The 17,409-nt window shown below is 43.7% G+C and overlaps 1 protein-coding gene across 1 annotated transcript in view; it reads right to left on the bottom strand.

The window, feature by feature from the left end:
- The window catches only part of GABBR2 (gamma-aminobutyric acid type B receptor subunit 2), a 348,641-nt gene that overhangs the window by 141,046 nt on the left and 190,186 nt on the right, over nt 1-17,409 (bottom strand). Inside the window, exon 6 of the mRNA XM_025432171.3 lies at nt 12,095-12,295. Within this exon, the coding sequence (XP_025287956.1) occupies nt 12,095-12,295 (201 nt within the window). The remainder of the gene's footprint in view (nt 1-12,094; nt 12,296-17,409) is intronic.

The following is a 17,409-nucleotide window of genomic DNA, read 5'->3' on the forward strand; positions in this document are numbered from 1 at the left end:
GCGTGCAGGCCCTACCTTACTTCCTTAACCAATCCCCAATTATTGGGCAGTTAGGATGTCTCGAATTTGGATGCGAAGAGCATCCTTGTATCTAAACTTTCTGAACACATACTGGTACTTATATTTTCAGAATAAATTCCCAGAAGTATAATTGCTGAGGCAAAGAGTATAACAAACTTAAACACGATTCACCCATACTTCAGCCAGAATATTCTCCCCAAATATGAGAAATTAAAATCCCACTGGGTATGAAAGTACCCATTTCTCTGCATCTTTGACAACAATGAATTTCACAATTTTAAAAACCAGCAGTTTATTAGGGTAAGTAAAAGAGCATATCCTCTTTTAATTTTGATGTGCAGCTTTCTGACTACCCATTAGAGTGAGCTCCTTTCAAATACCAATAGGCAATTTTTACTTCTTAGGTGCATTTCTTTCTTTTTCTTTTTTTTTTTTTAGGTGCATTTATTTTTTATTCAATATTGCTATGGTGATAGTCACACCTTTTAATGTTTTGTTTAAATGCATTCTTGTTATTATTCCATCCTTTACTATTTGGCTATATATTTTCTTTGATTTTTAAATATGATTTGGGTCTAATTCTGGTTATTAATTTAGCTACTGGCTATGTTAAAAGTATTATAAATTATAAATTGGATTTGTTTTTTCTAATTGCTTTAAGCATCAAAGTCATGAGGCCCCTCTGACTTCTCTCTTGGATTTTGATCCTGTGAACTTGCTCAGATGGATACAAAGGCATCCGGGGCTGGTGGTGTCTATATTTGAGTCCTGTTTGTTCAATCTAATAATTATATTCAGATGATGTTTCCAGACCTCTTCCCTACCAGAAAATGCCCCTGGGTCATCCTTCAAGGTTTCTATGACCCTTTTAAAGTCAGGAGTCCAGACCTGAGGCGAACATTCTCAGTGTGCTCTCACCAAGGGATAAATGAGTATAATTTTTTAACTTCCTTAATGTTGTTTATTGGGGTCATTTTTTTGTGGAGACAGCAGGGGGCACAAAATCATATCATTTATTCAACTTGAGCTTGGAGCAAACACAAGCCCCTGTGTGCACTTTTTACATATGTACTTACAAATCCATATCTTTCTATCTCACAACACTGTCCTTCATCCCTCAAGTGAAGAACACTGGAAATATGGCTGCTGACCTCATTTCTGTGGGAAGAGTCCTTGGAATGGGACAGGTGTAACTAAGCCCGGAAAGGTGACCTCATTGTCACTGTCTTAGCAAGCACCGAGTTGAAGACATTGCTACCACATTATATCCCAGGCCATTCATCACTTCCCAGGTGAAGCCAGCACCAATCTCCCTTGGGCAAAACAATGACAGCAGGAAGAAACACTCTCACAAATTGTCTGAGAAAAAGTAGTAGTTGCTCTTCAAGCCGGCCTCCGATTATTCAGGGCAGAAGAATTTCTTCCATTGTAGAGCTGACACTGAAGGCTGATTAATTACTCATTCTCTGAGGTCAGGTTTATCATGAGATGCTAAAAGTTTCTGAGAAAATAACTTTATATAGATAGTCCCAATTACTGACAGGTTGTGCTCCAGCATATTTTTGAAAGGCAGTTGTTGAAACTTGGAACATATTTTTCCACAGAAACTATGTTATAAATAGTGGTTAGGCTCCTAGGCTAGCCCACACAAGCTTGCTAACCCACAATGTGACTAAACCTTATGGGTCTGTCATTCCAGCAGAACCAAGCAGAGTCCTGCTTTCTGAGAGAGAGGAGCCTCATGGACAGAACACAGCAGAGGGTGAAGAACTCATCCTCTTCCACATCTCCAGCTGTCACCCTCAGAGTGGAAAAACTAGGAGAGTTTCTCTCTGGCATCCCCTGTGGGATTTGGGGATCCCAGAGTCTCACTTGGGAGCTACACTAGGGAGTATTTAATCTCTTTGTGTCTATACCCCAGTTTGTGGATCACCTGGGGACCTTGTTAAATGCAGATGCCAGAGCCCTACATTTTGATTCAGTATGCCTATGGGATATTTTTAAGAATCTGTATTTCTATAAACCTCCCAAGATCTCAAGACTATATAAATAGGTTACTACTGATTAAGTCCCTCCTACAATCCGATTACTGGATCTTCTCAATAGCAATTTCCAGATACTTGCTGAGCTCCATCTTAGAATCCTTCAGTGCGGAGAAGCTAACTCTCTCTTCAGGAAGAATTTCCACTTAAGAAGTGCTTGCTGTCTAGGAGACTAGTGTTCTGGATACAGCATCTCCAGCACCTCCCTATGACCTGTATTCTGCATGCAGTGTCTCCTTGTGGAGCTGCAGTAATCATGTCTGTTCCCTCTTATACACAACAGCCCCTCAAAGAGCTGAAGGCAGTGGCATGCTGCCCTGTGCCTGGCATGCTGTTTTCTACTTTTGAAGCAAAATAGTCTCAGGTCATACTTCCACTCTGATCGTGATGAAATGGCTTATATCAGACCAAAGTTCCCACGAAGAACATTCAGAGAAGCAGAAAAAAATATAAAAATAGCTATTCAAAGGCTTCATAAAGCAAGCAGGACATCTAGGACTTGAGGATCAAGATGCTAAAGAGAAGAGAATGCTTTGAGAAGAGTCCAGCATTCTTTGCTGTCTCCCTTGGGGCATTTGATGCTTTGTAAGTAGGAAAGCTAGTTGCAGGAAAACAAAACACTGAATCAGAGTTTTCAGCCATCCCAAAGGGAAGGGAAGATAAAAAAAACTGCAGTTCAAGGCTATCAGGGTAGCAAGGCTTGTAACACCAAGGTCTTGGAGAAAAACGAAGCACAGAAAAGTAAGCCCAGTATTCAGACTGGCCTTTGCACTTGAAATAGTTCATGATAACCAAGCTGCATAAAGCAAGAGGCTGAGAAACCAAGAAAAAGCAGTGGCTTTAGAAATTAAGAAGTGTTTGGAGTATCACGGTATTAGGAAGAAAGAAGTTGAACCCCAAGGCCAGTAAACACCCCAGGATTTCAGCTAATAACAATGAAGAATAAATACTAGGAGTAAGGGCAAACCAAAAATAGGCCGGGTCTTATAAAAACCAAAACCATGCCTGGAATCATCTCAGTTCTTGATTGGATTAGGTGATCTTTTCTTAGTCTAACTGCCTTCTTGGAGAGAAAGAAATCTTCTCTGAAGAAAGATAATGCCATCTGTAGCCTCTACATTTTTTTTTCATCTCCAATTATATCAATAAAATTTAACAGGCATATCAGGAAATAGGACCAAATAATAAGAAGAGAAAAGGAGGGACAGAAGAAGGAAAGCAGGCAGGCAGGCAGGCAGGCAAAAAATGAGGAAGGGAATAAAGGAGGAAAGAATAAAGGAAAGAAGAAAAATAGACAATAGAAACAGACCCACAGATGATTCAAATCTTGAAGTTATTAGACATGACTTTAAAAGAGGAACATTGGGCAACCCTAGTGGCTCAGGGGTTTAGCGCCGCCTTCAGCCCAGGGCGTGATCGTGGAGACCCGGGATCGAGTCCCATGTCAGGCTCCTTGCATGGAGCCTGCTTCTCCCTTTGTCTGTGTCTCTGCCTCTCTCTCTTTCCTTTCTGTGTTTCTCATGAATAAATAAGTAAAATCTATAAAAAAAAAATAAATAAAAGAAGAATATTTATGTGTTCAAAAAATAGATGAAAAGATACAGAATATTACCAGAGAACTAGAAGCTATGAAGGAAAAAAAGAAAACAGCAGAGTCTAAAAATGAAAAATAGGACAACTGAAATTAACTCAATAAGATGGATGGAGCAGGATATTAGACACAGCAGAAGGCAGGTTAATGAACTAGAAGGGTAGTAGTAGTAGTAAATAGCAATAAATATTCAGACTGAAACACAGAAAAAAAGGCTAGAAAATAAGAAGTAAACCTAAGAGATATATGGAATATGTTGAAAATGTCTAGCATACGTATAATTGTTGTCTTGGAATGTGAGGAAAGAGAGAATAAGCAGAAAAATATTTAAAGGGATATTATGGTAGAATCTCTCCAAACACATTTCAATTCACAGATTCATGAAGTTGCATGAACTCTGTGAATTACAATCAAGATAAACCCAAAGAAAACCTCACGGTCAGTATAGCCCAGTAAAACTGCTGAAGACCAGAGCATAGATAAAATCTTAAAAGCAGCTAGAGGAAAGAAGATACATTACCTCCAAAAGAGCAACAAAAAATCAAGCAGCTGACTTAATAGAAACAATGGAAGCTAGAATACAAATCATGGCTAGCTAGAATTCTACACCTCAAAGTTAAAGATGAAAAAAGAAAATTTCAGACAATTGGAAACTGAGAGAATTGGTCTCTAGCCAACCCCCAGTAAAATAAAGGCTCTTTGGGCAGAATGAAAGTGTCATAAACAGAAGAACAGAAATGCAGGAAGGAATGAAAAGAAATGGAAAGTGTAGATATGTGAGTAAATCTAAATGAAAAATGACAACAGGAATTGCCAGGAATATCCAGGGAAATCTTAATAAGAACAAAGTTGAAAGATTACACGACTAGGTATCAGGTCTTATAATAAAGTTTTAGTTATTGAGACAGTTATATTGGTTAGTGGATATGCAACTGGAAGAGAATGAAAAGTCTAGGAATAGATTTATACTATATACAATGATTAATTTATGACAAAATTGACACCATAGCATGGGGAGAGCATGGTGAGGATGATGGACTTTTTAATAATGGTCCCGAATCAATTGGTTATCCATATGGGCAGAAAATGAATCTAGATCTTAACTCATATCATACATAAAATCAACTTCCTGTGGATTCTATATCTAAATGTGAAAGGGAAAACAAAACTTCTAAAAGATAAGATAGAAAATATTTCCATGAGTGTGGGTGGGCGAAGATGTTTAAACAGAACACAGATATACTAATCATAAAGAAGACAAACTGGACTACATTAAAACTAGGAACTTCTGTTCTTCAAAGTATATCATTAAGAGAGTGAAAGTTTAAGTTCAAGAATGGAAGACTGGGAGAAGATATAAATAATACATATAACCATCCAAAGATTCATGTGCAAAATTTAAAAAGAACTTCTACAAATCAATGAGAAACAGGCAGAGAATCCAAGTAAAAAAATGGGCAAAAGACTTGAACAGGAAATTTGTAAAAGAGGGTATCAAAGTGGCCAGTAAAGATACGGAAAGGTACTCAACTTCATCAGTCATCAGAGAAATGTAAATTAAAACTCAAATGAGATACGACTATACACCCACTAGATTGGCTAAAATTAAAAAGCTGACAATACCAAATGTTGGTGACCATGTGAACCAACTGGAACTCTCAATCACTGCTGGTGGGTGTGTAAATTGGTACCACCACTTTAGAAATCTGTTTGGCAGGGTCTACTCAAGCTGAACATATGCATACTCTGTGACTCAGAAATTCCACCCCTACGTATGCACCCAATAGTAATTTGCACATATATTCACCAAAATACATCAAATACCTAGAAATAGACCAAACACAGTATGTGCAAGAATTCCAGACAGAAAATTATAAAACATTTCTAAGAGAAATTCAAGATGACCTTGGTGAATGTAGGGATATACAAAATTCATGGACTGGAAGACTATTAGTAAGTCAATTTTTCCTAAAGCGACCTACAAATTCAGTAAAATCCCAATAACAAACCAGGGCAGATTTGTGTATATGTGTGTGTAAACTGACTCACTGCTCCTTTCTCCAGCTCTGAGGCTGCTGTGCTAAAGGAAAAGAAGCACATTTGTCAAGCACCTATTGTGTGTTTGGCACCCTATAAGATACTTTTCTCTGCTTTACTTTATCTAATCCTTATAAATCTTATAAACGAGATATTATTATCCCAGTATTGAAAAAAAAAAAACAATTTCCAAAAGGTCAAATGCCTTGCCCAATGTCATTGTATCACTATCACTATGTCACCTGATTTAGCTGTATATAGCAGTAAATAATTATCAGTGACTTAGAGATAATTTATTTTTCTCTCATGTAAAAGATGTCCATGTGTAGGCAGGGCATGGCTGCTATGGCAGCTCCACAGTGTAATCAGGGACCCAGCTCCCATCTGTATGCAACACTACCCTAGAATGAGGTTTCCTTCTCATGGTCACTTCTTAATCCAAGATGGGATCTAGCCATCCCATCCATATTCCAGCCAACAGAAAGGAGAAGGGAAGAGAAGGCCAAGCTCTCTTCTTAAAGGAGTCTTCCAGAAGTCCCATATAACACTCCTACTTATATTCCTTGGCCAGACTTAGAATCCTGGCCTTATCTAACTACATGTCCCTTTCAGCTGCATGGCAACATACCTACTTAAAAACCAGAGTTGTGTTACTGAGGTAGACTGGGGGGCCAGGGATGTTGGTATGGATGACTAGTCATCTTTCAGAGTCTCCCAGTTGGGAAGTGGTGGCCAAAATTCAAATCTAGTGAGTGCCCTTATTACTTATGATCCTCCATGGGCTATCATACTCTTCCTCCGGATCCCATGTTCCTCTGCTACACTACTTGTCCCCCATTGAATTCCCAGGGCAGCAGTAGGGAACAAGAGCCTCGTGGGGAAGGTGGGGGGCAGAGGCATTGGCATTGTGAAGGATTACCTCTCCAGGGAGTATGCCTGCTTTTCCACGACCCCTTCCCTTCCTCTTCTCTAGAGCCCAGAGCTTCTCTAAAAGTTCTACATTTTTTGTCAGGGAGCTCACACGGCAGTGACAATGGGATGGATGCAATTTTTCCTAGGTCATTGGCTCTACATTGAGGACTCACTTGATTGGTGTTTCTTTCACTTCTGCCATCTTGAATCAATAGTCATGGGTGGTTGCAGAAGCCTCTAGTCAGAAAACATTACAAAACTCTTCTAAAAAATGAACCTGTGCATTTGATTGGGGGGTTGGGCCACCTCTGAGGTCCCCAGTGATTCCAGGGTTTTGTGAACATCTCTATCTGGTGCTTGGGTTCAGCTCTGTGTCTCAGTGGGAAAATGGGGAAAATGTCCAGAGAGGCTGAGCCATCACCAGAGGAACCTGGCTAGAGTGGTAAATGCTCACAATGGAAACAAACCTAAGAGGACTCTGAAAAGTGAAAGCTGACAATGGAAATCACCAATGTCAAAGAGTTCCTATGGGGGAGCAGAGTGGTAATGGGGAATCTCAGTGAGGAGAACGAGCCCGACAGTAGAGCCAAAGCCAGTGCCCAGAGACTGTCCTCATGAGGTTCCAGAAGACCAAACTCTGGATGTGCTCAGGGAAGCCTGAAGGTCTGCACTTATCCCATCACTGGAAATTCCAAGAGGAAGAGACAGATGAATATCCTCTGGAGTCCCATTACCTTATTATTCCTCCTACCAGAACTCTCTTGGGCGCCCATGAAAGGGTTGGGCTGGCAGGACTGGCAACAGGTGTATGGAAGGGGGAACCTCAGAGAACGCAGTCCAAGAGGGGCCACTGTTTTGTCTGATTCTGCACCTTTCTCTGCCATGAGTCACCTTTATTCTGGGGATTCCAAGATTTAACATTATGACCATGTCACACAGCTCACTGTAAGAACCCAGTACTGTATTTACACAGAGCCAGAGAACGTAGATGCGAAAGGACCCCAGGAGTTAGCTGGTCCAAATCTCTCATTTTCATTTGGGAAACTGAGGCTGGGGTGGGGGTGGGGTGAGAAGGACTAGCTGTGGAGGTAGATTAATTGGTGGGAATACCAGGATTTGTGCCAGATCTCTTGATCACCAGACCCACACTCTTCTGTTATGTCACCTACTGGCAGTGACCCCACTGAGACAGAAAGGGCTGATTTGGGTGCATTCTGTTCTAAGCTTGTCACAAGTCTTGCGGGGAGACTTTGAGGGGGAAGGAGTTCTGGGTAGGGAATCAGCAGTCCTGGCTTCAGGTCCTGGAGCTGTCCCTGACCCTCTGGGTGACTGTATTAGTTTCCTAGGGCTGCCATAACAAACTTCCACAAATGCGGGTGGCTCGAAATAACAGAAGTTTATTCTTTCCCGGTTCTGGAGGCCAGGAGTCTGCAATTAAAGTGTCGGGGGGCTGGTTCCCTCCGGGGGCTCTTAGGGAGAATCTATACCATGCTTCTCTCCTCGTTCCTGATGGCTGCCAGCAATCCCTAGCTTTCTTTTTCTTGTGGACGTATCACTCTAGTTTCTGTCTGTGCCATCATATGACCATCACCATGTGGCAAATCTCCCCCTGCCTTTCTCTCTTTTGTTAAAAGATTTTATTCATTTATTTGAGAGGGAGAGAGAAAGAGAACACAAGCAGGGGGTGGGGCAGAGGGAGAGGGAGAAGCAGACTCCCCGCTGAGCAAGGAGCCTGACACGGGGCTCATCCTAGGACCTTGAGTTCATGACCTGAGCAGAAAGCAGACGCCTAGCTGGCTGAGCCACCCAGGTGCCCCTCCCTCTAACTTTCTCTTAGAAGACCCTCGCCATTGGATTTAGGGTTTACCCGGGCAGTCCAGGATGATCTTATCTCAAGATCCCTAAATTAATTACATCTGCAAAGACGCTTTTTCCAAATCGGGTCACATTCACGGCTTCCAAGGGTTAGGACACTGGCATATCTTTTTAGGGGTTGCTATTTAACCAACTACAAAAATCTTGGGTGTGTCCCTTCCCATTTCTGCTGCTTAGCTTTCCTAAGGAAGGATGGCAAGAGCTCACTGACTGGATTCTACAAGTGTCTGCTTGTCTTCACGGACACTGATGGACCCCAAAATCTAGGCCTCAGCTCAGCAGCCCATGAAGGCTGACCACAGTCCCCAGGAGTCATGTATGGCACAAATTCAAATTCAAGAACCATTTCCCACGTCTCTTGACCTTCCTTTGACCATAGACTCTTGGAGATTAGTTGGGGAACTAGGCTGTGGTCAGACTACAAATAAGAATGTTTTATTCAACTGCAGGCCCCACGCCCCAGGAAAAGAGCATGCAACCATAGCACGTGAAGGGGCACCTGGCTGGCATGGTGGTTGAGTGTCTGCCTTTGGCTCAGGTCGTGGTCCTGGGACCCCGGGATCTAGTCCTGCATTGGACTCCCCACAGGGAGCCTACTTCTCCCTCTGCCTGTGTGTGTGTGTGTGTGTGTGTGTGTGTGTGTGTGTCTCTCTGTGTCTCTCATGAGTAAATAAATAAAATCTTTAAAACAAAAACAAAACAAAACAAAACAAAAACCGGAGCATGTGTAGAGGACAGGCTGAGCATGGAAGGAGCTTGATAAACACAACCTGTTCAGGGCCAGGACCCGCGGGAGGCAAGCAAGGTGTGTAATTGAACAGGGGGCCAAATACCTCAGGCATCCAAATCAATGATATTTAAAAAAAATCAAAACGAATGCAAAAAACAAAAACAAAAACAAAAACATGATGAATAATTTTAAATAAAGACAAGATCCAGTCTTGCAATTGTGGGATTAAAATCCCTTGGTTCACCCTAATCCCAGTCCTGTGAATCTTTTTTTTTTTTTTTTAAGATTTTATTTATTTATTAGAGACACAGAGAGGCAGAGATACAGGCAGAGGGAGAAGCAGGCTCCCTAAGGGAAGCCCAATGTGAGACTGGATCCCAGGACCCCAGGATCATGACCTGAGCCAAAGGCAGATGCTCAACCGCTGAGCCACCCAGGCGTCCCCCATTGTGGATTTTTTTTGCATGTTAATTTTGATTTTTAAAAAATATTGCATTATAATACTTTTCTCCTTAATGACTGAGGTTTTTAACAACACTTTAAATTTTGCCCTCATGCTCTGCACTGGCCGTGTGACTTACAACAGGAGGGGTCAGGGCTGTTTAGTTTGGACATGACTTATGTGGGCCCTGAGGAGAAGTAGTAAGTCCTCTACTACTAGAAGGATCGGAGAATCTGATAGGAGGTTGGTCTAGATAATCTGTAGGAGAACCCTAAAGCCTCTGATTTCAAGAGGCAGATGCCCCAGATTTTCCCGCATAACTTCAAGCATCTTGTAACCTCAGGATGATGTAGGAAATTCAGTCTCTTGCTTCAAACATCTCAGAGGCAAGGACTGGGTGTCGTGGAATTTTGGAAGCTGTCCCATGCCAGGAGCCTGGCTCTGCTCTAATGGTACTATTATATCCTGAGAGGCCCATGAGTGGGTCACCCACACTATGGGTGAACAGCCCCAGGAATAGCCACAAAGTATTATATTCCCAGGCACAGAGCTATGGGAGTGAGGTCAGCCTCCTCACCAATCCCAAATAAAAACCATTAAAATGAAAAAAATAAAATAAAATGAAAATCAGTGACCTGGGAGATGTTGTTATAAAGTCAGAGCACCTCCTCCAAAAGACACTGCAAAAAAATGATCTTCCCAAAACGCAGTCCTGTGTCTTGCTCACATCCATGCATGGCTCATCCACCCTGTAGCATCTACACTCCTTAGAACAACATTCAAGACTCTTTGCATGGCATCTTGCAACTCTTACACCCCAAAGCCTCACAGATCTTTTTTTTTTTTTTAAGATTTTATTTATTTACTCATGAGAGACACAGAGAGGCAGAGACACAGGCAGAGGGAGAAGCAGGCTCCCTGTGGGGATCCTGATGTGGGACTTGATCCCAGGATCCCAGGATCCCGACCTGAGTCAAAGGCAGATGCTCAACCGCTGAGCCACCCAGGTGCCCCCAGCTTCACAGATCTTGAGTGTAATCATTTCTGTCTTTGGTCCCCTGAAGTCCTCAGTTCAGTTACTATGCTGCCTGCTTGCATGAAATTATTTTTTTTAGTTTTTGCATTTTCCTAAGGTTTTATATTATTTTGAGATTAAATCTAGAGTGTCCCTGGACTCGAGTCTCTGCTAACAAACTACAAACTTTTACGCCTTTAAAAATAACACTTACTGAAATGAAATGAGTTGTTTCTGCCCATTATTCCACATCTCACAAAACTTTTTATATGCTCATCGATTTTTGTATGAAAATAATTTCTTCCAACATTTTCTAGCCAGAGTGTTTTTCCAGCATTCCCCAGGTGCCAGCATGATCTAAAGAGTTGTTTACAAAATGTGTCCTCATGATTTGCCATTTTTTGGAGAAATCAATAAATCATTCTTATAGAGCTGGCTCTGATTGAGATTGAATAATGGATAAAAAATTATATATATAAATATATATAAAATATATATATATAGCTTTACCATGAAGTTTAATTCCTTTAATGGAACCGGAGTTGGGTGGAGAAATGAACAGTCTGAGCTCAGAGAAGACGAAGGAGAATTGTGTGCACTGCTGGCCTTGATTCTCGCTGGTGGTTAGAACTAAGAGACAGATATAATCATCTTCATTCACCAGGGCCGCCATCCCCGGATTCCTGATAACACTTAACACTGATAGGTAACAGTGGACTTCTGAGGTGTTTTTATATATGTCACAGTGCCTGGTTCTCTCGCAGCAGTCTGAGATAAGCAGGGAGGGGTTAGTAAGGCCCATGACAACATGCGGAGCTCCCTGTCCAAAGTGCTGCTCCCGGTAAGGACAGCACTGAGAGGCCAGGCATCACACCAGCCACACTGCACAATCTGCCACCAGAGGAGGGTATTTTTACTGCTACTATGCAGATGAGGAAACTGGCTCAGACAACTCAAGCTCAAGGTCACACAGCTGGTACGTAGCAAAACTGGGGTTCAAGCCAGTCTGGCTGGTCTCCTGCACATGTTTCCCAAAGTCTACGCGAGTCCTCTCCTCTAGGCTGACAGGAGCATCATTGAGCCTGAGAAATGACATTCCACATCAGAGGTCCATGGAGTGAAAGCCTGACAGAGTCTGAAAGGCAGGCTGTACTTGATGCTGTAAAAATCATGACTCCGTCGCTTACATGTACACTGTGTTTTGTGCTTACGAAGCACCCTTACCTCATTTGATTCTCAAGTTCTTTAGGGGGCATGCAGTGGAGGTCTGGCTATCCCCATTTAGCAAGCTCAGAGAGGCCAAGTGATTTGCTCAAAGTCACAGAGCAAAGGCAAGAACAAGATCTGGGTGCTTTGTACCAACATCATCAGACAAGATGATCAAAAGAGACAGGCCTGGGGGCTGAAGTGGGCAGACCATGGCACTGACCTTTCCTGAGATGGTCTTGATCTGCTTGGAGCTCAGGGGCTCGAAGTCCACGCCAATGTAGCCCTCCATGGCAGCAAGCAGATTCTTCCGGAGACAACGGGATGAGTTGGCTTCTGTGTGCACCTGTTCCCACCAGGAAGGCTCATACCAGCCCGGGATGATCCATTGGTATTTGCTACCATACATGTTCTCCTCATAGGCCTGTAACAGATGGGTTGACCATGAAGGTACCAAGAGTTAAACATTTGTTCAAGGCTTTGTGCCCTGTGAGACAGGTGGAGGGGGCTCAGACATCCTCTTACCAGAGGGTTTATTAATTTTTCTATTATTTGCTCTGTTATCTCTTTTCATCATCTCTCAAAAGAACCAAGGTGGTTTACTGGAAACATATAGAATAAAATAATAAACACTGAAATAAAAATTTAAACATGAGGGCTTGACCAAAGCCAAATAAGGACACTATAAGAAAACTATAGACTGGTATCTCTGATGAACATAGTTGCAAAAGTTCTCAACAAAATATTGGCCAAATGAATTCAAGAACACACTGAAAAGATTATATGCTGCGACCAAGTGGCCTTTATCCCTGGGATGCAAGGATGGTTCAACACACACAAATGAATAAAAGTAATATATCACATTAGTGGAATTAAAGATAGAAGTCACATGATCATTGCAACAGATGCTCCCTGTGTACTGTGATGAGCTGTGCACGTCTTATAACATGAATGTTAAATGACCCCTCAGTTCATTTCTGGAAGGTCATGAACACATGGGGAAACAATTCATGTCATAGCCCTTTGCACTCCTTGGCCTACAACAGACACAGCACAGAGGCCAGGAGGATGTGGCAGGGGAGCCTGCAGGATTGCTTTGGACTCCAGGAAGGTTCTGGTTTCCCTCCACTTAGGCTCTGGGATGCTAAGCCAGGCTCTGCCCCACAGCAGGGTAGGCCAGAGACTCTAAGTGCATCTGTATATTAGAGAAAAGTTACTGTCAAGTCTGAGAGTTGGGGGAGAGCTCCTCCCATTCCAACATCTGGGAGGTGACTCTTCTAGAATTCTCTTAACACCTAAGAAAGCCCATCCCACAGTGTGGAGCATCTCATTGGGATAAATGTGAGTTAAAATGTTTGTTCCTTAATGTAACCTCAGATCCCATCTCCACGGCCTCTGCTCATTAGTTCAGTGAAGCCTCTGGAGATTAAACTGAAATTATTTAACGAAAGAGCCCTTCAACTGCCTTGAGGCAGCGATCACACTGCCTTTTCTCTAGACTCCTCTGATGATATGAGGCGTTCACCTCCCCAATTATAGATAATATATTTTTCATAATGCAGCCTCAGATCATAGTCATTTTTCCAGCAGCTACATTATAATCTTGTCCCCAACACAATTGTTGTAGAAAACACAGACAGCCCTCATATTCTCATTGCATGATAACATCCCAGTTCAACAAAGGCAGGCAATCTCCTGGTCTTCCCTCTAAAGAATGGGGTTTAGTCCCAGGAAACTTTCTTCTAAAGAATAGATAATCCAAGATCTGTCTGGGGGCTAGACTTTTGAACAAAAGGCTCATCCCAGGGATTCCAGATCACTGTGTCAACAGCAGAGCTTGTGAGACTTTACCACTCACATCCTTTATTGAAAGGTAGGAACTCAGATGGCTTGAGCCCCTATATGTGCTTGGCCAATTCTACACATTCTCTTATTTCATTTTCACAACAATCCTATGAGGTATGTGTTATTATTTCTATTTTATAATTGGAGAAATTGGGGCTCAGGGATCAAAGGATTTGCCTATATATATATATATATATATACCGCTAAGTCAAGGGGACAAGATTCAAAGTCCATTTTTGGAAGTTCCCCTCTTTCCCTAGCAAAATAAGTACAATGATACTTTCTGGAAGCTTTTTCAATCTTAAAAGGTTGAGGCAAGAAGACAGCCTCACTTATTAGGAAAGTATGTTAAGGAACGTATATTAGGTGAGGGAGCTGGAACATTCCATCCAGGAACGTATGTTAAGTAGGAGTCAATAGATACAGAGTGAGGATAAGAGGCCTTCTAATCTGCAGAGGCAGATCTGCATTACTCTCCCAGGACAAAGATCTTGTGATAATGTAGAGGCAGCCCGGAGCAGGAAGTCAGGAGCCTCCCAGGGATCTGCTTGACAGCTCTCTGACCTGCCCTTGTCTCATTAGGAGCTGTTCTTGTGAGTGAATTTTCCAGAAAAGTGAAGCTTTGTCCATTTGAGTGACAACAGATTTTGTTTAGAATGTTATTCAGTTTTGTGGAAGATAAACATTTTCCTACTGACCACATAAAAAAAGATTACAGTCAAGCAGCACCAGATTCTCTGCACCTGCCAGCTGGGTGACTCTGGCACACAACCCCTCGGGTCTCACTTTTCCCATCTATAGCCTGTGGAAAGCAAAGCCTAGCTCACTGGGTTGGCGTAAGCATTAAATGGGATAACCCGTGCACCATGCCTGGCCATCACTACATTCGGGAACATTTTAGCAAGCTCCTTCTCGTTCCCTTCTCCTCTCCGTAATGCACGACTTTATCCTGAACGCCAGTCACTGTTATGGCCTGTGCACAGTAACGCTGTTGGGTCTCAGGTGTCACTTTTCACTGCCATTGAGTCCCTGTCCTCTCTGATTTTGCTTCTTTTAAACTGCTATGGCTTGGAAAGCAGGCACCTGGGTTGTTAAGCGTATGTGTAGAGCAAAAGTCAATAGGCTTCGAGTGAGTGTCTAAGAGGCTCCCAGGCAAAGTAAGTAGACTGGTTTAAATATACCCTCCAGCATCTAAAGGAACTGAGGGGAAGGCTCTGGTCTTCTGTTCTGCAATTTCCATGTTCAGAGGGGCTGAGGTTGTTATGCACATAAGCTGGGAGAAGCTGCTGGAATGCTCATCTGTCTCCTTCGCCAGAGGGGGAGTGTTTGTAGGGTGGGGTCCCCTCTTCCCTGGGTCCTCACTGCTTAGCACAGTGTCTGGTGTGCACAGCGCACCTGAGAAAAATGGGTGTGGGGCGACTGAACGTATTTCCAGTTTCCTCGGTCACCTTAGTTTTTTCCCTCTCTCTGCCTCTGGTAGGAATGTGATCTCAGGACCTGTGGCCACCAGTGGGCCCTGCCATGTGGTGACGGGCAGTCCTGAGCTCACCTTCTTCAGCCTCAGGGATCACTTTGGTTCTTATTAGCTGCAGACAGGTAACCATGACGTAAATTATTTTTAAACATCCAGTTTCTGCTTTTCATGATGTTTCCTTTCGCCTCCTCCCCTCCACACGCAAGAGGGACATTTCCCTTTTCCTAATCCAGTCACATCAATGACAGTAATGAACCCTCACATCAGGAAGGCAGTTCACAGTTGGGATGACGGTCTCCTTCTGCGACCTTAATTTCAGCCTCTTGCCAACCCCGTGAGGCCGATGGGGCGAGGACTGCTGACTCCACTTTAGAGGTGAGGGAGCTGGAGACCAGAGCTGTCAAGTGACCTGCCTGAGGTCACACAGCTGGTAGAGCTAAAACCAGAACCCAGGCCAGAGTGCTTGAGAATTTAGAATAGACCCCCCCCCGGGGGGGGGGTGCTGGAAGAGAAGACAAAAGCGAGGAGACATGCTCATTCTGTGCTGAAGCCCAAATGAACATTTTGCCACAGGGCTATAAATAGGCCTTGCATTTGCTGGAGTCTGCGCTTCCATTGGGTGGCGGTTCCAATCTCAAGAACACAGCAACATGCTGCAAAGTTTGCACTGCGGCATTTGGATGGCAATGATGCGGTTGTTTCCATCTGATCTGCACTCTGACCCTGACACAGCCAGGAAGGCTCTTTCCTGGGGCCTCTGCTCTGAGCGGCTCCTCCCTCTGTCACACGCCAGCCTTGATCCAGTAGGAAGACACTGAGCAGACTCTCCTCAGGATCTTCCAGACTTGCCAGAAGAATTCCTTCCCTACCAGGTAAGAACTTAAGCCCTGGAGGGCTTGCATCTGAGGGTCTGACACTTGGGATAAACACCCAACAAAAAATTTGCAAGGAATTCCTCAATACACAAATCCACCCGCAGACTCAAAGAGGGAGCCTATTGCAAAATGCCCACGGTCCAACAAGAGGAAAGCAGGATGAGGAGGAGGATGGTGTCCCAGGCCATGTGGAAGGCAGGCAGCCCAGGGCTTTGGGTCAAGAGGAAGATAGCCACACTGTCTGTTCTGAAGCAGAAACCATGGCTGGAAATGCCACTCAGAATATAATCCCAGTGCATGGCCCAGAGGGAAATCACAGCCACTCCTCCACTTGGGTTTGGCTCAGAGCGGAGGACGAGGTCTGACTACATTTCTTGTAAAAGGGAGATGGCCAGTGACCAGTGTGGTGTCTTCAAGGATCATTTTTCTGAATCTATTCTCCTGGAGTTATTACACATCATCCTCCAGCTGTCTGTAAGGCCTTGGGGATATGGTGAAGGCTGGGGAAGGGGGAGGGGGGACGGTTTCTTCCCCCCAAAGAGATGACATTCTCCAATATGGAGCATCATTCTCCTTTTTAAACTGGGCCATTTTTAGACCTCAGGTTGTATTGTATGAGTAAAGGTTTATGAGTAAAACTATGAGCCAGGTTCTGAAGTTAAATGTATTAAATCCATTTGCTCCATTTTTTCAATTTTTCTCACATTCGTTCTTAGATTTTCATATGGAAAGACTCCTCGTTACCCCTAACTGGAGCAGACGATGCTTCACACCATCCTGTAAAGACCACCAGATGGAAACTCGCTAGCCCAGCCGCGGTCCGTGCCATTCGCACACACCTGAGCCTTGACATAAACAAACGAAGGTCGCTGACGTTTACCGAGGTTTACCGAGGGCTCACTACCCATCAGGCGCCACTCGGTGCTTCTGCTCACTGCATCTCCGCGACAGTCCCACGAGACAGGTGCTGCTATCATCCCCACTGTACAGATGAGAAAACGGAGGCTCCAAGAAGTGTCAATAACAAGCCCACATTCAGCAACTGTGCAACAGACTGGCTCCTGAGCTCCCGACTCCGTCCAGGGTCTCTAGAAATGTCAGCCTCGTGGCTTTTCCCTCCTCCCCAGTAAATGGAGAGATGATCAGAGTTCTCACTGTGTTCTTGAGCTTTCAGGATAAAACAGCCCCATGTGACTGTGGCTTCCAGGCATCGTTCTGTCCTCACTCCTGGTGCGCTTTCAATTCCTGCATCTCTCCTGCCATGGGCACCAGGAGCTGAGCAGGACACCCCAGGCAGTGTCTCTCTAGCAGACAGCAGAGGGACCATCGTCCCTGGGTGTGGTC

This window comes from Canis lupus, chromosome 11 (assembly GCF_003254725.2).
Source record: "Canis lupus dingo isolate Sandy chromosome 11, ASM325472v2, whole genome shotgun sequence".
In the NCBI taxonomy this organism is placed as follows: domain Eukaryota; kingdom Metazoa; phylum Chordata; class Mammalia; order Carnivora; family Canidae; genus Canis; species Canis lupus.